The sequence below is a fragment of the Prionailurus bengalensis genome, chromosome A2 (genome assembly GCF_016509475.1).
Source record: "Prionailurus bengalensis isolate Pbe53 chromosome A2, Fcat_Pben_1.1_paternal_pri, whole genome shotgun sequence".
Lineage (NCBI taxonomy): Eukaryota > Metazoa > Chordata > Mammalia > Carnivora > Felidae > Prionailurus > Prionailurus bengalensis.
In genome coordinates, this window is record NC_057348.1 from 51,549,536 (window position 1) to 51,576,431 (window position 26,896).

A 26,896-nucleotide genomic window follows, 5' to 3' on the forward strand; every position below is an offset into this window, starting at 1 on the left:
TTTAATCACTGTGGGGTTTTTTTTGGGAGTTGTGTGAGAATGAACAGAGGGTCTATGCAATGCATCTAAAGCAGTTCCCAATTGTTTATTTATCTTTGAGACAGAGAGACCACAGTGAGTGGGGGAGGGACAGAGAGAGAGAGAGAGAGAGAGAGGATCGAGAGAGAGGATCGAGGTGGGCTCTGCCCTGACAGCAGCAACCCCTGTGAGGGGCTTGAACTCACGAACCATGAGATCATGACCTGAACCAAAGTCAGATGCTTAACCGGTTGAGCCACCCAGGCGCCCCCAGTCCCAAATTTTTTAGAGAGGAAAGGTAAGAGCTGGTATGAAAGGAACGGCCATTTACTGAACTCCTGCTCTTGGAAGTAGGCTTCCCTGGGTTGCAAGTTTTGAACACTTTGAGATCATCCCCTAACCGGGATAGGCTAGGCTATGTTGCAGTCCCAGATAAACCCTGAAATCTCAGTTGTTCAACACAACAAAGATTGATTCCTTAACGTCCAGTGCTGCCTCCTGCATTTTTGTAGCTGGCTTTGTCCTGTGGAACACATAGCTCCCAGGGGCAGCGTGGCCGGGGAAGAGAGGGCTGAAAGAGGCTCACTGGCTCTTAATGGCTTTGTCCAGAAAGTGATGATAGCATTTCCAGTTAAAATCCATTGGCCAGAACTGGTCACGTGGCCCCAGCAAGGGAGGCTGGGTTTGAGAGGAAGCAAAGGACTGTTTGGTCAGCAGTGTCTTGCCTATAGGTTTCCTCAGTTCACGGGGATTTATGATGAGGTTCTACCTAACCATGGCCTACGCGATCTAACCCTTGCCCAGCTCTGTCACTTCATCTGTGCCACCTTCTCCTTCATTCATTTAGCTCAGCCACTAGGGTCATCCTTCATTTGAGGAGATCCACTGGGCGGTTTTCTGCCTCCGGACCTTCGAATATGTTCTCCTCAGAATGCTGGTCCCTCCCCAGCTCTTTGCATTCTTCCCGGGGCTAATCTTTCTCATCTTTTGAGTCTCTCCTTTAAATAGTATCTGCCCACAGAAGCCTTCCAAGGCCACCCCATGTAAGTAAGTCTGTCAGGTACCCTCCCCTCTCTCAAGTTTGTTTTCAGCGCAGAACTTCTCCCAGCTTATAATCAGAAATCTCTTATTTAACTAGCTTGATGTTGGGATTATGTCAGTTTTGATAATGGATGGCATCCCCAGTCTCTAACACAATGAATGAATAAATGAATGAATGAATGCAGGGTAAATCATTTTAGCAGCTGGTGGAGTACAGGTCAATGGAAAACCAGAGACAGAGCAATTAGGAAGGCTGATTAGGAGGTCATTCTCTCAGATTTGCCTAATTTTGTGTCTAGCTTGAATTGGGAGTTGAGGTGTGTGTGTGTGTGTGTGTGTGTGTGTGTGTGTTGGACTTTGGATATTCAGGAGGGTCCAGTCCAGAGATGAAAAGAGGAAGGAAAAAGGAAGATCCAGAAAGCTATGTTTGTCACTGATAATGCCAGCTGGCACCAGGATTCTTTAGTTATGGCTGAATCACTTTTATTTGTGCTAGAAGGCTACATTTCAGCCACATGAGTCAGCTGAAGTGTGAAAACACACATACAAATATTACATCACTGTGTATCTCGAGAGCTGTGAAGGGAGGGAGGGATTTCCAGATTGTGCTCACCGAGGAAAGACCTTGTTGGCACAGTCCCCTCTGCTCGAGCGTTCGGCTCCTGGGTTTGCTACAGTATTCAGTGTCCTTGAGCAGCTGCGGGGGAAACCCCAGGCCCCTCTCCCAAGGGTTCAACATGCATCAGCCTTTCACTTGAAGGAAGTGGGTCACAAATAAGTGAAACAGACATAAGATGACTATTCTGGGTTTTGCTTTTTTGAATATATAAAACAGAGCAGTTGAACCTGCTCCCCAGAGCTGTTAAATAGGCCATGCATAGGGGCGCCTGGCTGGCTCAGTTTGAAGAGCATGTGACTCTTGATCTTGGGGCTGTAAATTTGAGCCCCACACTGGGTGTAGAGATTACTTATATATATACATATACATATACATATACATATACATATATATTAAAGTAGGTCATGTGTATGGGAAAGCCCTTAAGACAAAGCCTGACCTTGGGTTGGGGATAGTGATAATAACCATAGTAAATAAGAATAATAGCTTATATCTGTTGAGCCATTGCGTGTTTCATCCTCACAGCTACTCCGTGGGAGTGAGGGTACAGGGCCTCTCATTTGTCACATGAAACAGGTCACCTCGCCAGTGAGCCTGGCTGCGTCTGGTGGGAAGCATGCCAAACGCTGTAAGCTCACTATTTGGCTCCATGAAGGGGACACAGAGAAATGCTTTGGCTCCCCTGTCCCTGTCCCCTGGTGCCTGAAACTCAACCCTCATCCCTCTGGGTTAAGCCAGTGGTTCTCTCAGCTTTACCTGGGGAACCTTCAGATACATCCAGGCTCTGATGCCCCACAGCCACTGGGCCTTTCGAGACCATGCCACTGCCTGCTGAGAGTCACGGTTTCCATTAGAGGACTGAAAATGTTGCCAATAGCCATTCACCCCATATGCTTCCTTCAGAGACCCTAAGCTGAGAACCAGAGGTTCTTTCTCTGTGCCTTTTGGGTGGGGAGAGAGGGCAGAGGATGGTCATTGAAGCAGTTTGTGCCCTGTCCCTGACCTTGGGCTGGCTGCTTTACATATCCTGTCCCACTGAATCCTGGGGTAATCCTGGGACAGGAGGGTTATAATTACTCTGATTCCACAGATAGATGCAAATGATGTTCAGGGTTGAGAGAGTTGCCCTCGGCACACAGGTGGGAATTGTAGAGGCTGGATCTGGAAACAAATGGAAGCTTCCCCACGCTTAGTCTCTGTTCTACTCTTTGATCACAGTTTATATTTTTGTTCTTTTTTTTTTTTGTTTTTTGAGAGAGAGAACACGTGTGCATGAGGGAGGGAGATGGGGGGGAGGCAGAAGAAGAGGGAGAGAGAATCTTTTTTTATGTTCTTTTTTCTTTAAGTTTTGTTTGTTTAATTTTTATTTTTGAGAGAGAGAGAGAGAGAGAGAGAGAGAGAGAGAGAGAGAGAGAGAACAAGTGGGGAAAGGGCAGAGAGAGAGGGAGATAGAATCTGAAACAGGCTCCAGGCTCTGAGCTGTCAGCACAGAGCCCGATGTGGGGCTTGAACTCACAAAACATGAGATCATGACCTGAGCTGAAGTTGGACGCTTAACCAACTGAGCCACCCAGGGGCCCCGAGGGAGAGAGAATCTTAAGCAGGCTCCATACTCAGCATGGAGCCTGATGTGGGTCTCTGTCCCATGAGCTGAAATCAAGAGTTGGATGCTCAACTGACTGAGCCACCCAGGCGCCCAAAAATACAATTTGTATTTTTGGATCTCATCATGCTGCAGAACCAACTTCACATGTGTAGAATCATTTTGAGAATATAATCCCAGGGGAGAAGAACGTGAGGCTGTGCCTATACATCGGTCATAGAAATGCTATAACCAGTTTGTTTCCAGTCTTGGCCTTGGCAAACAGGAAACTTGTGGTGAGATTTCAAGTTTGTCACAACGCTTTGTCGTGAATGCTTTGGCTTCCTTTGCCCTGCCCTGTCATTGATGGTCTATTTTTACCTCAACAGCACTCAGGTGTCTCAGCCTGAAAGAGTGGGTGTCATATCTTCCCGGCTCTCAGAGATCAGGTTCCTATAGGCATTAAGGGTAGAGAGCCATATTTTCTCCTTCTTCTTGTTTTGAAGGTGGGAAAGGAGGCTCGCAAAGGCCCACGGCATAGCTTCCGACGACTCAGATCAGGCACCGGCAGCTCAAGAAGAGAAGTGGAGATGTTTAATGTTTATACATCTTATTTATTGTCAGTACCTAAAATACATCTAAAAGCATGCTGAGACAGGGGTTCACAGGAAACTGAAATTTGTCATCCATCTGTCACTGTGGGCCTGACGTGGAGCTCTGTCAGCTGACCTCTGTGGCTGGCTGTGGCCTTTGAAGGTTGACTGGGTGGAAGGGTGGGTGTCAGCCAGGAATGTGCTGGCAGGTAGACCCTGCTGATGTCTCCCCTCTCTGTGTGGGGACCCCCACTCCCGAGTGCTGACATGTGACCCAGGGTGCCAGCTGTAGGCCACTGCATGTCCCTGTAAAAGAATAAGAAAAACAAAGAGGAAGGCTGAAGTCTCCTTAGGATGAAAACATAATGAAGCCTTTATTTCCCACATGGGTGGAGGCCATAGACGTCAGCCACAGATGGGCTGGTGGCCTCAATGCTCCTGTCAGCTATGTCCTGACAGAGAGGCAAAGATTTGAGCAGTCAGAGAAATGATGAAGTCCCCAGCAATAGGACGCTGCAGTGAGGTCAGGCCAGGATGTTCACCCTCCCCACCCGCCCCTGCATTTGATGATGAGGAAACCAAGGCTCAGCCGGGGCCTCAGACAGGGGAAGGTGCTGTTTTTTTCTGGGGCCACAGACAGCTCAGGGTGCAGGTAGGACCTTCAGGAAGGCAGTGTAGCTCGGGAACATCTCCTGTTGTGGCCTGGCGTCTGCAGGAAGTCGCAGTCTCGGGTCCCCTTCACCAGCTTCATTGCCAGGGGAGCTGGGGCCAGGCTGTAGCGGGCCTCGTGAGAGGAGCCCCCACTGCCCTTCTGCCTCATACACAGATGTCCTGAGATACCACCATGGTGGCCCTTTGAGGAGCACAGGAGCTCCCGCCTCGGGGCAGTGTGTGGCGGGAGGATCCTGGGAGAGGCGCCAGGCCAGAGAGGGGAGGGCAGAGGCGATGAGGACTCCAAGTGGCATGGGGTGGCCCCTTCCTCCTGGGGCAGGAGCACAGGGTTCACTTTATACCCACCTGGGAAGTGGGAGGCTCTGTCCGCACTCTGCTCACCAATTCACATTCATAGCCGGCGATCTTTCACTTTGTCATTTTGCACGAGGGCATGTGGAACGAACGTGGAGGTGTCACATAAGGCAAAGGTGTGTGACTCCATGTGTCCGGCTGCAGGGCTGCTGCTGGAAAGGACTCCCCTGCTTCTAGGCTCTCAATTTTGGCCAGAAGGTCTTCGGCCTCAGGTGGGGGTGGGGGTGCAGCCTGGCCCATAGACAATTTTCTGAGTGCCTGGGGACTCCAGATAGGGGGTGGGGGATGAAGTGTGCATTCTCCCCGGGGGTCCCTGCTGTGGGTGTGAGTCCTGCCCATGGCCCTGGCCTCCCCTCCTTCCTGCTTCAGTGAGTCTTTCCTCTGCCTTCTCCCTCCGGTGGGTCTCCTCTCCTCCTTGAACCGCTGGTTCCCTACTTGCTACTTCCAGGGTTGTGGTGAGGATATTTGTAGTGAAAAGATCAAGAACACATATTGGTGGGTGGCAAAAAACCAGAAGTGAGTCAGATCTGAATCTAGAGAGATGGCCTGTTTGCTAATCTAGGTCAGAAGGGGTCTCCGGGGCTGATGACTACTCACTCTACCTTGGAAGACTCAGTTCCAGTCATTATTGTAGCTAGCTTGCTTCCGGATTTTTATCCCTCTCGGGAAACATACTTTACTGTGCAACTAATGCATGACCATCGTTGAAAATTTCTACAGTGTGAATAAACGGAAAACTAACCAACCAAACCCATGATGTAAAATAATTGATAACTGCAATTATCAATTGCAGGAATAATCACTGTTCACATAATCACTGTTCACTGTTTTGTGTATATTCTTCAGGTTCTTTTTTTCTTCGTTATTCTATGCTTTCATATTTTACAGAAAACTGGTTACATAGTCTGTAGACTCTCCTGTCACTCAAAAGTGTGTTAACCCCTTTCCATGTCAAAGGAAAACATTTAGTTGCTATTAAAGTGAAAAGAAAACCCACACAAGTTAAAAAATTTAAATGAGCAGTAACATTTCTAGAGAAAGAAAATAGAATGCTCTTGCCAGGGTCTGACGGCGGGGAGGGATGGGAAGTTGGTTTTTAAAGGGGACGGAGTTCAGTTTGGGAAAGTGAAAAGGTTCTGGAGTTATCTGGTGGTGATGGCTCCATGGCAGTGTGAATGGACTTAATGCCACTGAACTGTGGACTCAAAAACGGTGTAGGTGGTAAATTTTATGTCTTGTGCATTTTACCACAATAAAAAAGATACAATAAAACTAAAAAAGAAAAGTGTCGATGGTTCAGAATTGTGTTCAATGAAAACTAAGATTCACATCTTACCCTCCTTATTCTAAATATTTTAAAAATATAATAGCAACAAGGGGCACCTGGATGGTTGAGTCGGTTGAGCATCAGACTTTGGCTCAGGTCATGAACTCATGGTTCGGGCGTTCGAGCCCCGTGGAGGGCTCTGTGCTGATAGCTCAGAGCCTGGGATCTGCTTTGGATTCTGTGTCTCCCTCTTTCTCTGCCCCTCCCCTGCTCACACTCTGTCTCTTTCTCAAAAATTAAATTTCAAAAAAAAAACATTAAAAAATTAAAAAAAATATAACAGCAACAACAATGAAGTTCCCGTGTTTGGAGCTAAGCAGACCACGTGCACTGTGTCCCTTAGTCCGCACAAAAGAGGCGAAAGGTCAACCGAGCTGGGACATGATAGAGCTGGTTTCCATTTCAGAGCCTGAACTCTAATCAGCTCATGTCTTCTGCTTCTTTTTCTTTTTTTTTTTTTAAAGATTTTATTATTTTTTTTAAAGTTTTTTTTTCTTTGAGTTTATTCTCAGAGAGAGTGAGCATGAGTTGGGGAGAAGGAGAGAGAGAGAGAGAGAGAGAGAGAGAGAGAGAGAGAGATTCACAAGCAGGCTCCATGCACTGTCAACGATGTGGGGCTTCATCTTATGAACCGCGAGATCATGACCTGAGCTGAAATCAAGAGTCCGCTACTTAACCTACTGAGCCACTCAGGCGCCCAAAGATTTTATTTTTAAGTAATTTCTATACCCACATGGGGCTCAAACTCACGATCCTGAGATCAAGGGGTGCATGCTCCATGGACTGAGCCAGGCAGGCAGGCCTGCTACTTTTTATTTAAGAGAATAATAAATAGGTCATTGTCAGGAAGGGAGAAAGTCACCCATTATCCCCCATTCAACCTCCCTACTACTTCTGTGCGTTCCCTGTAGACTGTCTTCACACATTCCCACCCTTTTCTCCTGCTTTGTGCCGTGGCCACAGGGTGGTGCTGTCTGCTGAGGGGAGTAGGGGGTTTGGGGTGGGGGGTGGGGCACAACAGTTGGTGTCTCAGCCTGAGCCATTCTGGTGTAGATGGCGAAACCAGCTCCAGGTTTGAATCTGATCAGTTGTTTGGGGACAAATCATTTCGCCTATCTGAACTTCAATGTGTTCAAAAATAAAATGCAGTCACTTCTGTCAGCCTCCAGAGATTGTCCTGAAAATCAAATAAATCTGTGTGGTGCCATACAAGTGTAGTGCCATGCATTTTTAGGCATTATTAATGTTGTTCTAGTCCCAAAGCTTGGGTTTGAAAAGCTTGGCCCCTTGGTAATAATCAGCGTTGCTTAGAGAGATACACAGTTTACCTGTCAGAAGAAATGCTGCCAGAGATTCACAGGCTGGAGACGTTTCGTCCTAGCCCCATCGGATGCATGTGTGAGCAAGTCGGAGGCTTTCCCTGGGATTTCAGTGCCCCTGTTTCTGTGGTTCTCAAACGTGGGTCCACCTAAGAACACCAGAGGGTGAAGGGCCTTGAATGCAGGGCTGTAGAATTTGGATTTGGTCTGGAAGGTAAAGGGGAGATACAAGGAGTTGGGAGAAGAGCGAGTACTTCATTTGGACAGTGGGAGGTCACGAAGGCTTTAAACAGGAAAGTGACGAGGCAAGATTTGTATTTTAGCTAGATGTGGCCTGGGAAGGGATCGGGAGGCTGCCACAGCTAGAGGCAAAGGCCAGCCTGGGGAGATGACGCCATCCGGACAGTGGTAGAGGAGGCAAGAGGAGGCACTCTGTATCACAGAGTGCAGGCTCTGAGAAGCTGGGTAGGAACTGGTGTAGATACACCCTCGCAGCACCTTTGGGGTTTCCCACATTGGTGCAAATGGGAAGTGATTCCTCTCAAGGACAGAGAACCTCCACCCAGGCTTCTTCGGCCAGTCGTGCATGCCCAGGCTGTGTGATCTTGGGCAAGCCGCCTAACCTGCTCCGGCCTCTGTTTCCTCATTTCTAACCTGATGAAATGCAAACAGCTTGTGGGAATCTGAAGCATGCCCCTGGCACTCTTGGTGCTCAGTGGATGTAGCCTCTGTTTGCAGGGCTCCCACCTGTGAGACAGGGAAGGATGCACATGATTCCACTGTGTATGGAAGGGGAACTGTAGGACTGCCAGACTTGTATATTTAGGGGCTCAACTAGGCACTTGGTGAGGTGAATATCTTTAATTTCCTCACGTGTTCAGGGGAACGTACAGTCTATAAAGCCCTTTCACGTCTATGTTCCCATTTCCTTCCTCTCAACAGCCCTGTGAGGTAGGCAAGCAGGCACGATCGTTATTATCCTCTCCATTTTATAGGTGAGGAAACAGGCTCAGAGAAGGAGAGTGTCTTGTCCAAGGTCACACAGCTGGCAGGGTTGGAAGCCTGTTTCGTGTGACTCAGTGTCAGAGCTGGACCGATCACAGGAGATTGTTGTCTCCCCCCATTACTTTCCTGGGGAGGCTGAGACCCAGGAGGCAAAGAACCCAACGGGGCCCAGTGAATTCTAGGGAGAGCCCGGAATAGACCCCAGCTCTCTGACTTCTAGACCTGGCGACTTGGTGGCTACTCCACTTCATTAAGTAATACTAACTTTCTTTCTTTTCACCTTGTTTCAGGGAAACCAGTTCCTGAAATCAAATCCTCTTTCCCGGATGCTGTGAAGCCGGGAAGACCTTTGGCAGCTTCTGAAAGAAACACTGAAGATGAACAGGGAAAGGGGCAGTCTATGAGGCCAGCCGCCTTGCCAGGCCCGGGTATTTTAAATTAAAATTTTAATTTAGAGTAAATGTATCTATAAGGATTTTCAACTCAGCATATAATAGCAAAAAATTGGGGCACCAGGGAGGCTCAGTCTGTTAAGTGTCCAACTTCAGCTCAGGTCGTGAGCTCATGGTTCACAAGTTTGAGCCCTGCATCGGGCTCTGTGCTGACAGCTCAGAGTCTGGAGCCTCCTTCAGATTTTGTGTCTCCCTCTCTCTCTCTGCCCCTCCCCCACTCACAGTCTGTCTCTCTCATTCTCTCAAAAATAAATAAAAACATTAAATTTTTTTTAAATTAAAAAAATAGCAAAAAATTGGAAACAACCATGGGGATGGTAAAATTAATGACAGTTGGTCATAACAATACAATACTGTTAAAAATGATGTAGATATTTTTACAAATGTGGAAACATGCTCATAATATATTGAATTAAAACAGCTAAAAAAGTCAAATGACAGAACATATACCGTTTATTATCATTTTTATAGAAAGAAATAAATAACTCTGTAATTGAGGGCTCTCTATGTGTCGGACATTGTTCGGAGCACTTCAGAGATGCTGACTTATTTAATCCTCAGCTGTCCAAGTTAGGTATTTTGATTATCCCCATTCACAGATGAGGAAACTGAAGCACAGAGAGGTTAAACAGCCTGCCGAGGTCAAATGCTTTGGGGCCCAGGTATTTTACCTATGGTTTTACAAGTCCCCAGCATGGGCTGATCCTGCTGCTGGCTCTGGCTGGGAGCCCGATGACCTCTCTGTCCATTCTCCACAGGCTGCCTTACCCTTGCAGCTGTACGCTGAGGGCACTGATGGGAGCTGCCTGCCCCCACTCCCCCACCTTTCTCCCTAGTACCAGCCTGCCGCTTTGTGCTTAAAAAATTCTTTTTAATGTTTATATATTTTTCTGAGAGAGAGACAGAGTGTGAGCAGGGGAGGGGCAGAGAGAGGGAGACTTAGACTCTGAAGCAGGCTCCAGGCTCCGAGCTGTCAGCACAGAGCCCAACGCGGGGGCTCGAACGCCCACGAACTGTGAGATCATGACTTGTGCCAAAGTCAGATGCTTAACCGACTGAGCCACCTAGGCACCCTGCTGCTTTGTTCTACAGCACCTGAGGCACTGAAAGGAAAAGTGATTTGCTCAAGGTTATACAAGTAGAAAGTAGCATGTGAGCAGTGTGATTTAAATGCCCGTGTCCCTAACCACCACACACACCGCTATCCCCAAGCCTTTCAGACCACTTGTGCCCATGGAAGGGTTCAGGGACAGTTTGTCAAATGATGGAAGGACTCAGCCAGTGGATGACTTCCCTGGGGGGTGGGTATGGTGGTGGGGCCACTGCATACATCCATGTGTCCATTCTCACCACCCCTCCCTGGGGGCCTGGCCTCCCTTCTGCTCTCCTGTGAGCTGAAGGTCCCAAATCCATGAAATCTCAGTTCATTGATGCTGTTCCTGAAGCCAGAGTCAGCGTTGGCTGGGAGGAGCATGCCTGGGGTTTTGTACAGAGCTGTATTTGAGTCCCACCTCTCCCTTTCTAGCAGGAGAATTATATAGCTTCTCTGTACCTCGGCTTCTTCATCTAAAAAAGTGGGCACAATAGTGAAAGCCTATGGCATCATGTTGTAGTAAGGAATCAAATACCTCAATGTTGCTACCATGTAAGCATTTATTAAATGTCAGTTAATATTAACAGCATTCTGGGCACCCCAGATAGGTTGAAGCTGGGAAAATAATTCTGGCGCAGGAAGTCTGAATTGTTAATTGTAGCTAAAGATAAAAACAAGCAAAAACAAGTGCAGAACCTTGAGCAGCAGTTAGAGATAAGGGGAAATGGTCCTAAAGCAAATGTGAAAGTGGTTGATGGCCAGAGGAAAGAGTGATAGTAAAAGAGGGAAATTCTAGGGCACTGCTGGTCCAGATGGAGAAGGTAATGGGGGTTGCAGTTTCTTCTGGTATTCCTTACCTGGCCTACTGTAGAAACCAGCCTTATCTGGAGAGGCCTTTGCACTGTTCAATCTCTTAAATGGCCCTCGGGAGCACATGTGCCCCCGCAAGGGGAGATGATAAACACAATCTACAGACAGAAAGGGGAAGCCAGTGGTCTATCTTTGCCCAAATTAAAAATAATCATTAATTTCATCAGTGACCCAAACCTTGTCTTCTCTTGAGAAAACCCTAAGGTTCCATTGGGCCCCAGATTTCAACATGACTGATTATCTTGTTGGGGTGGAAAATATGGAGGTGGTGGTGGGGGAGGGCAGAGATGGGTGGTGGCAAAGGTGCCCTTCTGTGTGGGAGACGCTGGCCCAGGAACTTCTGGTGCCCCGCTGAGTTGTAACCCAGGGATGGGGCTCTGGCTGCTCCCCACACCCCCCAACCCTGGACAGCTGGGGAAGGATGCCGAACCTATTGAAGCTTCATGGCTGTGAAAGTGGCAGGACCAGGATCCAGCCCAGGCCAGTTGCCCCGGAACCCATGAGGTAACTCGTCTGTGCCGGCTGCCTTGTGGGTGGAAAGGAAAGGGGGAAGAGACATGGAGGAGGAAAGTACGTGAGTAGCTCATTAAACAGATTCAGAGACAAGGGCTTTAGTAGCTTGAAATACTGTCACAAAGCCTTAGCTGTAGGAGAGGCCATTGGGTTCTCAGTCAGGATCTCTTATCCTGCACGTATTTTTACCATGTTTGGTACTCCCCATGTGCCAGAGACGGAGCTTGTGCTCTGTAACTGTCATCTCCTTTATTTAGTCTGGACGAGAACTCTATAAGGAATGGGCTTTTATTGCTCTTTTTACATTTTATTTATTTATTAAAAAAAATTTTTTTTAGTGTTTATTTATTTTTGAGACAGGGAGAGACAGCATGAATGGGGGAGGGTCAGAGAGAGAGGGAGACACAGAATCAGAAGCAGGCTCCGGGCTCCGAGCTGTCAGCACAGAGCCCAATGCGGGGCTCGAACTCACGGACCGTGAGATCATGACCTGAGCCGAAGTCGGACACTTCACCGACTGAGCCACTTTCTCTTTTTACATTTGAAAAAGCCCAAAGAAATGAAGCACAAGTCACCCAAGTGCAAATCTTACTAAGGAAGGAGTCAGGACTTGAGCCCATTTCTCTCTGACGCCAACAAAGCAGACAGGGAAGCTGTAGAGGCCACTCCACTGCCAGCCACAGGGCCGGATGCAGAAAACCCCAATCAGATATAGCACCACTCCGACATTCTGTCCTCATGCCTTCAGTGACACAACTCAGAAGGACAAGATTCAGGGTATTCTTCTTAGGGAAGCAGACATGCCAGAAAGATTTCTGTAGGATTTTTTTTTTTTTTTCCAGTAAATGTTTGGCACATGGAGGGTTAGTGATTTGGAAACAACCTAAGTGAAGATGAGTGTCTTCCCGGACCCAGTGCTTCCCCCATGCATTTACAAAGCAAGGGCTGGCTATTCTCTGATTTGTCCACCTTGTGGTGTTGGCTCACATCCCATTCCGTTTTCCCTACAAACCACAGGGATAAATAGCCACTCCTCCAACTAGTAGCCCTCAGATGTCACGAGGTCAGACCTCAGTGACCACCCTCCCAACCCAAGAGGCCTAGTACAGCCTTCAGGTGAACCCCAGGCATCAAGCCAGACCAGAAGGTCATGGTTTATCTGAGGCCAGTACTGGCCCGGGAGTCACCGGGCAAAGGGAGAGGAAGAGGGACCATGTGTGCAGTGAGAGCCCCTGTCGTGAGGCGAGCTCTGGGCTGGGGACAGGACAGAATTTGAGGGAAGAACCGGGAGGGAAATGGAGTGGCCTGGAGCAGCCTAGAGCAGCGGTCCCCCAGGGTGTGGAGCCTGGCTCCCCAGTGGTACCAGAGAGCATGGGTGTTAGAAAAGATGTATATCTCATGCACAAAAAACTAGGGGTTTCAAAGCTAAATACATAATATGTGAATTAAAGGGGATTGAAAGAAAAACATCAAGTAACTCACAGGGGAGGCGGCACAGAGACATGGCCAACAGTTAAGAGATGGATGAACATGACCACAGTCTGGGGACACAGGCCAAGGGTACTGAGCCGAGGCCAAGAGCAGGCAGGGGCATGGGTAGAGGCAGTGGTGGCAGGGAGCCTTACTCCAAGGCAGGGTCCCTGGGCCTGCCAGCAGAGGCCTACATTGGACTAGGTCACCTGAGAAGCAGGAAGATTTTCACCAGACAGGGACGTCTGGATGGCTCAGTCTGTTAAGTGACTGACTCTTGATTTTAGCCCAGGTCATGATCTCACGGTTTGGAGATCGAGCCCCATGTTGGGCTCTACTTGGGATCCTCTCTCCCTCTCTCTTTGCTCCTCCCCCACTGTGTGTGCACTTTCTCTCTCTCTCTCTCTCAAAATAAATAAATAAACATTAAAAAAGAGAAATATTTTCACAGGACAAATGCCTGAGAGAAAATGGGGAAGGTAGGTGCTGGGCAAGGCTGGGAGAGACTTGGGGCCCAAGGGAAGGAGAGAGGGTGGGAAGTTTGGGTGGGAGTGTCTAAGGCAGGCCTACCTGGTGTCTTTAGGGAGATCAGGACCCTGGGTCTCCCCTTAATCTCCCCTCCACACTCATTCACTGGGGGGAGCAGCCCATGGGAAGCACAGGGGAATGTGGGGGATTGATTTGAGAGGGCGGTAGGTCTCTCGGTCAGCTGCCTGGAAGTAGCAGCTGGTCTAGAACAGAGGCCCCAGGGAGAGAGGCTTAGGATGCACCTCCTCTTGGGCCTTGTGGGGATAAAAGATCCTCAGGTTGCATTACGTGAGCTTTGTTTTATCAGCTGCCTGGGTTAATAGTTTAGCAAGTCTGATATTAGTTTCAGCATGGTGCCCTTTTCAGTCTTCTGAATTAAATTTTTTTTATGGTCAAAGTTCCAGATTAATCACTCATTTCCTGATGTTGTAAACCAGAAATACCTGAAGCAAGTGGATTGGGCCAGCAACCCTGGGGTCAAGGCCAGGTTCCCTTGGAGGGTTGGCCCCAGGTTACTCAGAGACCATCCTAGCCATGGGGCCGCTGGGTATTTCCACATGGGGACATCTGAAGCTCCTGGCTTCTGACTGAGGCCTGCTTCTGTGTTGATCAGCCACCGCAGCCCATCTCATGTCTAGCTTGCACCTGCTCTAGTTCATCTGACTCCAGACTGCTTTGTTAGTGTTCAGGTTAATCTTTTGGAGGAGGCTGGTGGGGAAATGTCACCTCTTTAACCTGGCTTTTACTGGACCCCAAACTACACTTCAAGCCTTCTCTCTCCTGAATCTTCTTCATTTACTAAGCGGTGAAGAACATGGACTCCAGAGTCATGACTGTGTGCCCCTGGAAAGGTTGCTTAACTTCTCTCTGCCTCAGTTTCACCATCTGTAAAGAGGAGATGGTAATGGTCCTTATTTCCTAGGACTGTCTTGAGGTTTAGATGACGTGACAGTATTCGCTAGTTAAGTGTGCCTGGAATATTTTCTGCATGCCTATGCTTCCCTGCTGTCATACCTCCACTCAGCCAGTCTCACTCCCTCAATGCCTTCTGACCTCATAAGCACTTTTCGAAAACATTTCCCCATCTTTCAAGGTCAAATGCTCCTTTCTCAGTGAAACCTTCCTTGGCCTCCCAAACTGCTTTGGTGGCCTCTCCTGCCTCTGCCCTTGGGAGGCTGGTTATTGACATGACTGCTGCAATGGAGTTTACTGGAAGGAGGGCTCCCTAGCTAATCACCTCTGTGTTCTTCACTATTCCTTGTGTGGGAGGTGGGGCGGAGTAGGGCTTGGAAGTCACACGGAGATGGATCTCCGTTGGAAGCCTGGCTCTGCCACTTAATTGGCTGTGTGCCCCTGAGCACGTAGCCACCTCCTGCGCCTCTATTTCTCCACCCATCAACTGGGAATCACATAGAACCAACCCTGGGGCTGTGGTTGAGCTTCACTGAGGTAACTTGTAAGGAGTGTGTGGGCTGGCCCCTGGGGGTGTCAGAAAGTAGCAGTTGTCATTTGGGACACAAAGTGTTTGTGGAGTGAATGAGAACCTGGTTTGGTGTGGGAACTGGTTGAGGACCCCTCCTGTCTTCCTCCTTTCCAGGGCCTGCTCCAGCCCGAGCCAACCTCCTGCCTCCTTCCGAAGATGCCCCTCATTCCTTAAAAACCAACTTTCCTGTTTCATCTGATTCAAAGGTAAATCTTCCTCACCCCCAGGTGCTACCTCCCCAGCTTGTGGCTCTCACTCAAAAACCCAATGTATAGGGGTGCCTAGGTGGCTCAGGTCATGATCTCAAGGCTTGTGGGTTCGAGCCTCACTTTGGGTTCTGTGCTGGCAGCTCAGAGCCTGGAGCCTGCTTTGGATTCTGTGTCTCCCTCTGTTTCTGCTCCTCCGCCACTCACACTCTATCTCTCTCTCTCCTTCAAAAATAAACAAACATTACAAAAATTTTTTTAAAAGGGAATGTATTGGGGTGCCTGGCTGGCTCAGTGTGTTGAGTGTGCAGCTCTTGATCTCAGGGTAGTAAGTTCAAGCCTCATGTTGGGTGTAGAGATGACGTAAATAAACTTAAAAAAAAAAAAAAAAGCAATGTATTTAATTCCTTGGACCAGTCTAGGCTCTAGTGGTTAGGGGGATGGGGAGAAAGGAGACTCGTGGAATTACTCCAAGCTTCTAAGTTTCTACATGCAGGCTGTCAGTGCAGCTGGGTCCTGGGGGTTGGGGGTGACTGAAGAGGGTTCATTTCAGTGAATACATGTTTTTTTTTTTTATTATTTTTTTAACATCTATTTATTTTTGAGACAGGGAGAGACAGAGCATGAACAGGGGAGGGGCAGAGAGAGAGGGAGACACAGAATCTGAAACAGGCTTCAGGCTCTGAGCTGTCAGCCCAGAGGCCGACGCGGGGCTTGAACTCATGGACCTCGAGATCATGACCTGAGCCGAAGCCGGATGCCTAACCTACTGAGCCACCCAGGCGCCCCAGTGAATACATGTTTTTAATGAGCTTTTCCATTATTTGTGTTTAAACGAGGGCTGATACATGGCATCTTTTTCCCCTCACAATATGTAAGTAATGTTACATTTATACTAAGTCATTTGCTTACAAACCACCTCTCTTCTAACCTTTTTTTCAGCCCAGTATATGTCTGAGTTACCCTAAATATTCAGTGTCTTGGGTCCAGGGCCACGTATGACTTTTGTGGGTGTCTAGACACTTTTGCCCTCCTAGGCCTTTTCTTTCCTTTGTTAAAAAAAATAAAATAAAAAGATTTTTTTTAATGTTTATTTTTGAGACAGACAGACAGAGGGTGAGTGGGGGAGGGGCAGAGAGCGTGGGAGACACAGAATCTGAAGCGGGCTCCAGGCTCTGAGCTGTCGGCACAGAGCCGGTCGTGGGGCTTGAGCTCACAAACCGCGAGATCATGACCTGAGCAGAAGTTAGACGCTAACCGACTGAGCTACCCAGGCGCCCCTAAAGATTATATTTTAAAATTGCATCGGCACAAAGATGAACACAATCCAAACTGGATTAAAAATTAAAAACATTTTCTTTTCTTTTTTTTTTTTTCAACATTTATTTATTTTTGGGACAGAGAGAGACAGAGCATGAACGGGGGAGGGGCAGAGAGAGAGGGAGACAGAATCGGAAGCAGGCTCTAGGCTCTGAGCCGTCAGCCCAGAGCCCAACGCGGGGCTCGAACTCACGGACCGCGAGATCGTGACCTGGCTGAAGTCGGACGCTTAACCGACTGCGCCACCCAGGCGCCCCTAAAAACATTTTCTTTGACTCTAAAAGTTCATTTTTGTTCTTCTGACTTTAAAATAAATCAAAACATTTTGGTGGGCCTCTACAGCTGTCCTGGGCAGGGTGCCTGGCGGAGAAGCCAGTGCTTTGTGGGTCTGGTTAATGAAGCTCTTCCATAAAGAAGATGGGCACTGAAGCATGTGTTTTTAAATAATAATTTTCAGGGGCGCCTGGGTGGCGCAGTCGGTTAAGCATCCGACTTCAGCCAGGTCACGATCTCGCGGTCTGGGAGTTCGAGCCCCGCGTCAGGCTCTGGGCTGATGGCTCAGAGCCTGGAGCCTGTTTCCGATTCTGTGTTTCCCTCTCTCTCTGCCCCTCCCCCGTTCATGCTCTGTCTCTCTCTGTCCCAAAAATAAATAAACGTTGAGAAAAAAAAAATTTTTTTAAATAATAATTTTCAAAGATAGTGTAATAATTGGGAGAATGATCATGGTATAATGTTAAATGAAAACACCAGAAATCAAAGCTAGGAGTATGGCATGATCCCAATTTAAAAAATAAATCTGTACATCTATTTTATAAGAACTATCTTCAACATTAAGAGCAGTTCAGTGGATAATGGGATCATGGATGATTTTTTTCCCTTCCAATTTTCTAAAACTGTAAGAGCAGATACAGCTTTAAAAAAAAGTTAACTTTCTGTGCATCTATTTTTTAAATGTTTTATTTGTTTTTGAGAGAGAGAGACACACACACACCTATAAATAACTACTACTGTGTTCGCATTTTGATATATTTTCTTTAATCTTTTCTGTATTCATATGTGTGTGAATAAACACATTTAATAAATATAAATTTATTTATATTGAGCACAAGCTCAGCCATTGATCAGCTGTGTGACCTCATCTCAGCTCTCTGACCTCCTTGGCTCTCACCTTTGTAAACTGGGGAAAAAATAAAAACCCCTAATCATGTGCCAGGGACAATAATATTTTCCACATTAATTCCATATTAAATTCCATCTCTCCTCTCTGCATTCCTAGGACTTTAGCGTCTCCATTCCTAAGCAGGAAACACTTTTGAGTCTGGCTGAAGACAGTCTTTTCTGGAGTGAGGCAGACGTGGTCCAGGCAACTGATAACTTCAACCAAAGCCACAAAATCAGTGAGGGGACCTTTGCCGACATCTACAAAGGGCAAAGGCATGGCACGCCATTCGTCTTCAAGAAGCTCAGAGAGGCGAGCGCTTCTTTGTTTCTAGTAAGGGGTGGAGCCTGTATGGGTGAGGCTGAATTTTCATGTTTCATTGTCTTTTCCCACAGGTGGCCTACTCAGGTCCGGGATCTATCGAAAAATTCTTCCAGGCAGAGGTACAAGTTTGTCATAGGTAAGCCCCCCCTTTGGAAATACCTTGTTTAATAATGATGACAGCTAACCCTTATATAGTGCTTTCTGTGTGCCAGGCATGTCTTAAGTATTACACATCTAAAAATTCACTTAATCCTCACGAGAACCTTGTAATGGAGCTGCTGTTATCAGCATTATTTTACACAGGGGCAAATTGAGGCCCAGGGAGATTAAGTGTCTTATTCAAGATTCCACAGCTAGTAAATGGCTGCATAGTCCGTGCTTTTTCTATGTAGCAACTATATGCATAGATTAGACTTATCACACAACCTTGGTTCACTTGGTCCAGCTCGTTCCTTCCATTTTTTGAGATGGGCAGAAACTGACGGTTTCTAATTCCAATGGCAAATCCATCTTAAAACTGTATCGCTCCAGAGCAAGAATTGGCAAACGATGACTGATGGGCTAGATCTGGCCGTGCCTGTGTTTGTCTGGTCTGATTGCTAAGAATGGGTTCTCCATTTTCGAAGGGTTGAAAAAAAGAAAAAGAAGAATATGTCATGGCACATGAAAAGTACATGAAATTGAGATTTTGGTGTCCATAATAAAGTTGTACTGGGACACAGCCACACTTACCTATTTCTGTATTCTCTGTGGCTGTTTTTGTATGATAGAGTACAGCTGAGTAATTGCGACAGAGACCATATGGCCTATAAAGTCTAAAATATTTACTATCTAGCCTTTTACAGAGATATTTTGCTGACCTCTAGACTTGAACAATAAAGGCCTTCAAAAGTCATCCTGAAACCTGCTCCTTTTACAGATGGGAAACTGAGGCTGAGAAGGGAAGTGAGCCTGCCTGTCACAGAGCTGGGTGGGGATTGGGAAAGAAAAGGGGAAGGACCTAGGAAGACTCATTCTGGCTCTGCCGTCACTGATGAATTTAACAAATGCGTATTGGGCACCTGTCATGCTCTGGACACCAGCTGTCATTCAACCTTGGCAAGTCACTGTCGGGGTTTCCTCTGCCAATGTGTAGCCTTGGGCGAGTAATGCATGATTACTGGAGAGTATTTTAAATTTTTTTTTTTTTTTTTTTTTTTTCAACGTTTATTTATTTTTGGGACAGAGAGAGACAGAGCATGAACGGGGGAGGGGCAGAGAGAGAGGGAGACACAGAATCAGAAACAGGCTCCAGGCTCTGAGCCATCAGCCCAGAGCCCGACGCGGGGCTCGAACTCACGGACCGCGAGATCGTGACCTGGCTGAAGTCGGACGCTTAACCGACTGCGCCACCCAGGCGCCCCGGGAGTATTTTAAGAAATAAGGAAAATCAGGGGCGCCTGGCTGGCTTAGTTGGTAGAGCACATGACTCTTAATCTCAGGGTCGTGAGTTCAAGCCCCACGTTGGGTGCAGAGCCTACTTAAAGGAAAGAAAAAAAGAAAATCAGAAATAAGGAAACAGAAATCACCTGTTTTCCATAGCACCTGTAAATAACTACTACTGTGTTCGCATTTTGATATATTTTCTTTAATCTTTTCTGTACTCATATATGTGTGTGAATAAACACATTTAATAAATATAAAATATTTAATAAATAAATAAAAACATTTAATAAAAGATGAAAGTATAATTCCCCTTCCCATTTTGGCAAAGTGCCTTTCTTGAGTTGGCAGATACTCCTTCACTGAGTGGGCAAATGTTGAGTTGTCAAGGCCCTTTTTTGGCTCTAGAGAGTACAGTTGTGAAGAATACACAGCCCCTGCCTTGGGGAAGTTTAGGGTCTGGAAGGGACTGAGTGTAAATGACTCTCATTAGTGTGAAACGTGCAGTAGCATGGCCTGGGGAAGTGGGGGAGGGCAGAGGGATTGGATAGGAGGCCATTACAATGGTCCTGTGGAGTATCCATCAGGGCCTAACTCAAGGCAGAGGAGGGAGGAATGAAGGGGACAGTTGGAAAGCTATTTATGATGGTGAATGCTGACTAATTAGATAGGGAGGTTGGAGGGTTTCCACGAAACTGGATGGATAGTGGTGCCCTTTGCTGAGATAATAACCGTGGGCATGGAAGCAGGTTTGGGACTTGTTGAGTCTAGACTGCTAATCTGCAGCATCGGAATGCAATTAGACATTCAGGTCTGGACCTTAGGGACGGGCTGAAATGAGAGACGTTGGGACATTCCTGATACAGGTGGGAGATCCCTGGAGACACAGCTTATCAAACAAGATGATGAGCTGGGGATACTTACGCTTCAGAGGAAGGCAAAGGAGAAGGGTCTTAGGGAAAAAGGCCATGAAAGAACAGTCAGAGAGGTAGGAAGAGGGTCAGGAGGGAATAGTGACTCAGAACCCAGCAGAAGAGGATTTCAGGAAGAATCCAGTCCTGGGAGTCAAACAGACCTGCGGTCTGATCCTGGCTTCACTGCTTGCTGGTTGTGACTATGAGCCAGTTCCTTAACCTCTCAGCCTCTGTTTCCAGAAGATGGGGTGGTTAAGATGTTATGTGCTACCAAGCAGTGAGGCAGGATAAGCTTGAGCTCCTTGACTTCAAGCTTGTTGAAGGCAGGCAGTTTTCATCTCTCTACCCTGATGCTCAACCCTCAGGGGTCACAGCATTTGGTACCTGGAAAGCCACTGGTAGCCTCTGAGGGGTAGAGGGGGCAGAAGAGAGGTGGGAGGTGAGGAAGTGGAGCAGTCTTTGGTTATTCTTTCTGTCTGACTCCTCATCTCTGCACTAATTCGTGATTTCAGATGCTGCCACCCCAACGTCTTACCTTTGCTGGGCTTCTGCACCGGAAATCAGTTTTACAGCTTGATCTACCCATATATGGCAAATGGTTCTTTACAGGACAGACTCCAGGGTCAGGTAAGGGGCTGGATCATGGTCAGAGAACAGGACCAGGTAGCATCTAGGTAGGGACTCAAGGTTTAAGGACTTCCAGATGCGAGAGGGGCCATCCAGAGAGAATTTAGGTTGGGGTAGATAAGATCTGGCTAAACATCTTCAGATAAAAGCCTATACAAATTATTTGACAAGAGGCATTTCATTTAAGTCAAGAGCAAGACAAAGGTATCCCATAGCACTCATTTTATTTAACATTGTTCTGGGGGTGCTAGTCAATGCAATAGGACAAGAAAAATAATTAAGAGATACAGAGTATGGGAGAAGAGGAAGCAGATTTTTATTTGCTGAGAATGCTATTCTGTTTTTTTTGAAAGCTTCCAAGATTATTAAAAAAATTTTAGAAAACTATATAAGATTAAATAATAAAATTTATTTATTTATTTATTTCTCATTTATATGAGAAAATAAAAATTTAGCCACTTTGCTTATTAATAAAAATGCAAAAATCAACAGTATTAGCCAACAGCACACCTATGCAACTTACAGTAGCATCTCAGGTATAGCACTGTGTTCTTTTTTTTTAATTTTTTTTTATTTTTTAACATTTACATCCAAGTTAGTTAGCATATAGTGAAACAATGATTTCAGGAGTTGATTCCTTAATGTCCCTTATCCATTTAGCCCATCCCCCTTCCCACAACCCCTCCAGCAACCCTCAGTTTGTTCTTCATATTTTTTAGTCTGTTTTGTCCCCCTCCCTGTTTTTATATTATTTTTGTTTCCCTTCCCTTATGTTCATCTGTTTTGTCTCTTAAAGTCCTCATATGAGTGAAGTCATATGATTTCTGTCTTTCTCTGACTGACTCATTTCACTTAGCATAATACCCTCCAGTTCCATCCACATAGTTGCAAATGGCAAGATTTCAGAGAATACCATTCTATTATATATTTGCTTCCATATTTATGGATTATCTCTGGAAAGATACAAAAAAACTGGTGTCTTGGCTACCTCTGAGGAAGTGAGCTAGGTAGCTGGGGCATGGGACAGGGGGAGAAACTTTTACTACATACCCTTTGTGCCTTTCACATATTATGTGAGCATCATACCTACTAAAATTACAGTTTTAACAACAAACAAACCTCCTTCCCGTCAAATCTTCAAATAGGGGGAAATTTTATTCCACAGGAGATTACTGCTTTCCTTAACAGAGACCAGACAAAGCAATTATTTGTGATATAATAATGATCATTAGCTTTATTGTGCTCTTGCTGTGTTCAAGACACCATGATAAAGGCTTCTCCTTCAGGCCTTGCCACAACCCAAGAGGTATCTCCCATTTTCTAAAAGAGGAGTCTTTGGGGCTCCTGGGTGGCTCAGTCAGCTGAGTGTCTGACTTCAGCTCAGTTTGTGATCTCATGGTTTGTGAGTTCAAGCCCTGCATTGGGCTTGTTGCTACAGCACAGAGCTTGCTTTGGATCTTCTGTCCTCTCTCTCTCAGCAACCCCCTTCTCTCTCTCTCTCTCTCTCTCTCTCTCTCTCTCTCTCTCTCTCTCTGTCAAAAACAAATAAACCTTGAAGAAATTGAAAAGAGGAGTCTCTGGCATAGAGAGGCAAAGTGTCTTGCCCAGAGGAACAAAGCTGACAAGTGTCAGAGCCGGAATTTAAACAGGGTTCATGTGGCTCCAAACTTCAGAGGTTTTGAGGAGAAACCTGTTAGCAAGGCCAGTTCTTACAGGATGTGGGACCCAAGACGAGACTTGAAAAATAAGTAGTGACTTAGCCTGAACTTCCAGTCTTAGAACAACTGTGGCAGTGCCTGGGGATGGTGGGGGCTTTAGCTCACCCCACAATCCCCATCAGCCCTTGTGAGGTCTCCCCAAATACACATAAAGTTGGTGTAAGGCCCATATGCTTGGTGAGCTAACACAAGTTCCCTAGCTCCTCTCCCAGCCATCCCCTCCTAGAGGAAAATTCCAGAGTTTACCACTCTATAGTCATGATAAAAATAGCTGTAGTTTATTGAGCACCCACTGTGTGGCAGACACTATGCTAGGGGCATACCATATATTCCTACACCATATCCTCCTTTGAATCCTTAGAGCAATCCCAAAGCATAGGGGTTTAACATTTAATAACATTTCCATTTTATAACTGAAGAAACCGAGGCTCAGAGATGTTGAGTGTCTTTTCCAAAGTCACACAGCTAATGCGTGTCTGAGCTGGGATTTACATCTGGATCTTCTCATGTTAAAGCTGGTACCCTGCCAGTATTCCATGCTGGCCAAACCCTGTTGCAGAGGAAGTGAAGGTCTGGAGGAGAGACAGGAGCTCATTGGGACTTTAAAAAGTAACAGGCATAGGGGCGCCTGGGTGGCTCAGTCAGTTAAGCATCTGACTTTGGCTCAGGTCACGGTCTCACAGTTTGCGAGTTCGAGCCCCGTGTCGGGCTCTGAGCTGACAGCTCAGAGCCTGGAGCCTGCTTCGGATTCTGTGTCTTTCTCTCTCTCTATCCCTCCCTGACTAGTGCTCTGTCTCTCAAAAATAAATAAATGTATATAAAAAATAAAAAGACACAGGTGTGACTCTCCTCTTTTTTCCTTTACTTAGGGTGGCTCGGACCCCCTCCTCTGGCCCCAGCGTGCCAGCATCTGCTCTGGGCTGCTTCATGCTGTGGAGCACCTGCACAGCCTGGAGATCATCCACGGTAATATCAAGAGGTGAGAGAGGTGGGCCGCACCCTGCTGACCACCTGTACTGCGGGGACAAGACAGCACACGTTCTTGTGTCCCTTCCTCTCCCCCCCACCTCTTTTCTCCGTGGCTCTCTCTCCCCATCTCACCTCCCTTGGGTCTCTTCTGTCTTTCTTTGTTACTGTCTCAAAAATCAGCGTCTGCTGTCCTCACGAACTACCCGTCTGTCACCCTGTCTTTTTGAGCTGGTGTTTTCCCAGTGAGCACCTCACATGCCGATGTATTTTACTTCCAACCCAGTAGCTGGTCTGAACCTGATCCTTGAGCTTTGGGTAGAGCCCCCTGGGATTTTGAGCTTTTCACTCAGGGTCTTCTTGGAGAACTGTCCCCTGCTTGTGTATCTGTTGGCAAGAGCAACTCGTGTCAGGGAATCTTCCTGAAGGGTAGGTGTGCAACCCAGTATCTCATGCTCCCAAGAACACGAGAGACCAGTCTGGGGACTGGAAGCATGGGGAGAGATTCCAGAAGACACCGGAAAATCTGGCAAAACTGACCTCAAAACCATAGAACTCATGCTTCCTCAAAGTTCTGTGTTTGACAAGTGGGATCCCTGTCCTCTTTTTTTGTCCCTGATTTTTGTTTGATTGCATAAACAATTGTAATAGCGAGAAAGGAAATGAAAGGGTGAGAGGTCATTCTGGCTCTGGCACCCTGACTCACACCTGGCCTCCATTTCTTCAGCCCTTGCCCTCACAGAAGTCTTAGCCTTAAGGGAGTACTGTTACTTGGTTACCAGTTCACATTTTCTTTTTTCCTCCTTTATTTAAACAAGGCAGATATTTCCCTTTATTGCTTGTCATCCTTTTTTTTTTTTTTAATTTTTAATGTTTATTTTTGAGAGACAGAGAGACAGAGTGTGAGTGGAGGAGGGGCAGAGAGAGAGGGAGACACAGAATCCGAAGCAGGCTCCAGGCTCTGAGCTGTCAGCACAGAACCCAACGTGGGACTTGAATCCATAGACTGTGAGATCATGACCTGAACCGAAATGGAATTGGACACTTAACCAACTGAGCCACCCAGGCGCCCCTGCATTTCACCATTTTTAGTGACTTTTTAGTTTTCTGTTGAAGGATTTACCCATAATTTACTTAACCACTCCTAATAGTGGATATTAGAATTGATGTCTCTTTTGTAAACAACTATTTAGGGTTAATTTGATAATTTTCACACATGTAACTTAGTTGTTTTCCTGTTTGTTGTTTGTTTTTTCCTTTGAAGTACTTTCTGAGAATGTTTACTTCCACAGATTAGTTGACTAGGCTCAAGAATGTTTCTTATTGCTTCCCCTATTCCCCATGATCTGGGCAGGACTAGTCACAAAGGATGGTGGCCTTCAGACTTGAGTCAGTTGGGCCAGAACTTGGGGTCGGAACAATTTTGGAAGGGACCAAGCCCTCATAGGCTATCGGCTTGGCAAACTGAGGTTGATGAGGGTTTGACATCTGTGGGGGTCAGGAAGGCCACACCTCTTTGGCTACACCAATGGCATGCCTGGGGCAGCACAACTAATCTTAGCTCTGTCTTCATTTCCTGGTGGGAGTGCATTCCCACTCCCTGCCCTTATCAGGACTGGCTCAGAAAATCCAGATTGAGGGTCTTTTTCTTTTTTTTTTTTTTTTAGTTTATTTATTTATTTATTTATTTATTTATTTATTTATTTATTTATTGTGTGTGTGTGTGTGTGTGTGTGTGTGAAAGAGAGAGAGAGAGAGAGAGAGAGAGAGAGAGAGAGAGAGAGAGAGAGAGAATCGAAAGCAGACTCCGCACTGTCAGCGCAGAGCCCAACACGGGGCTCAAACTCACGAACCATGAGATCATGACCTGAGCTGAAATCAAGAGTTGGATGCTTAACCAACTGAGCCACCCAGGCACCCCCAGATTGAGGGTCTTAAGTGACCCTTAACTTGTAGGGGCCAATGCTGCTTACTGCAAAGTTGTTTTCCAAAAGGGTCTCCTTGGCAACCTCTTCTTTCCAGCTCAAACTGAGAAAGTTCTGTCTGCTTTCTTTTCCACAGCTCCAATGTTTTGCTAGACCAAAACTTCACCTCCAAGCTGGCTCACCCAATGGCTCACCTGTGTCCTGACAACAAAAGGTCAAGATATACCATGATGAAGACTCACCTTTTCCAGGCCTCTGCTGCATATCTGCCAGAGGATTTCATCAGGGTGGGACAGCTCACAAAGCGAGTGGACATCTTCAGCTGTGGAATAGTAAGAGCTTCCTTCTGTGCTTGGACTTTGGCCTGTACCTATTTGTTCTCCCCACAGCTCCTTTGTAAGCATAAGATATAATAGTAGCCCATAGATATATTCCATCAAATTACAGTAGGGGTTGGCAAACTATGGCCCCCAGGCCAAAACTGGCCCAGGGCATATTTTGTACCACCTATAACTAAGAAAAGCTTTTACCTTTATAAAAGATTTAATAACAATAATAATAAGTGAGAGAGACTTGGTTTGTGGCCCACAAAGCCTAACGTATTTACTGTCTAGCCTGTTACAGAAAGTTTGCCGACCCTCAAAGTACAGCTACTCATGAGTGTCCAGCTTCTAGTGCCCTGATTCCCAGCCAGCCAGCCATCTAACGGTCCAACCAGTTGTCTGTTCATCTTTCTCCATCCATCTGTCCAACTATCTGTTCACTTAGTCATCCAGTATCCATCCGTTCAACAGCCACCCACCGATTTAGTATCCACCTCTGCTTCTACCCTCCCTCCTCACCACTGCCACCGTCCTGTCCTATCATCACTGCGTGCTGGGCACTCTGAATATAAATGTAACTAAAACATAGTCCTTCCCCCAGGAGCTCATGGTCTGACTATAACAGCCTCCAAAGTATTTCTGTGGAACATCCTTGCATCTCTGTAGGTTGGATGTGTTTTAAGGCTTTTATGGCCAAATAGATATGAGAAATGCTGGGTTAAGTAAAGTCCAGCACATTTCTTTATCACGAAATTAATCAGAGACTTCAATATGGTTATGAGCCTTTATTTTTTTATTTTTATTTTTTTTTAATATATGAAATTTATTATCAAATTGGTTTCCATACAACACCCAGTGCTCATCCCAAAAGGTGCCTTCCTCAATACCCATCACCCACCCTCCCCTCCCTCCCACCCCCCATCAACCCTCAGTTTGTTCTCAGTTTTTAACAGTCTCTTATGTTTTGGCTCTCTCCCACTCTAACCTCTTTTTTTTTTTTCCTTCCCTTCCCCCATGGGTTTCTGTTAAGTTTCTTAGGATCCACATAAGAGT

General features: G+C 46.5%; 1 protein-coding gene across 2 annotated transcripts in view; it reads left to right on the forward strand.

The window, feature by feature from the left end:
* Positions 1 to 26,896, forward strand: part of IRAK2 (interleukin 1 receptor associated kinase 2) — a 61,912-nt gene that overhangs the window by 18,827 nt on the left and 16,189 nt on the right. For both annotated transcript variants that reach the window (XM_043588100.1, XM_043588098.1), the window contains exons 3-9: positions 8,821 to 8,958; positions 15,054 to 15,145; positions 17,742 to 17,936; positions 18,020 to 18,084; positions 20,797 to 20,911; positions 23,499 to 23,608; positions 25,657 to 25,852. In XM_043588100.1, the coding sequence (XP_043444035.1) occupies positions 8,821 to 8,958; positions 15,054 to 15,145; positions 17,742 to 17,936; positions 18,020 to 18,084; positions 20,797 to 20,911; positions 23,499 to 23,608; positions 25,657 to 25,852 (911 nt within the window). The remainder of the gene's footprint in view (positions 1 to 8,820; positions 8,959 to 15,053; positions 15,146 to 17,741; positions 17,937 to 18,019; positions 18,085 to 20,796; positions 20,912 to 23,498; positions 23,609 to 25,656; positions 25,853 to 26,896) is intronic.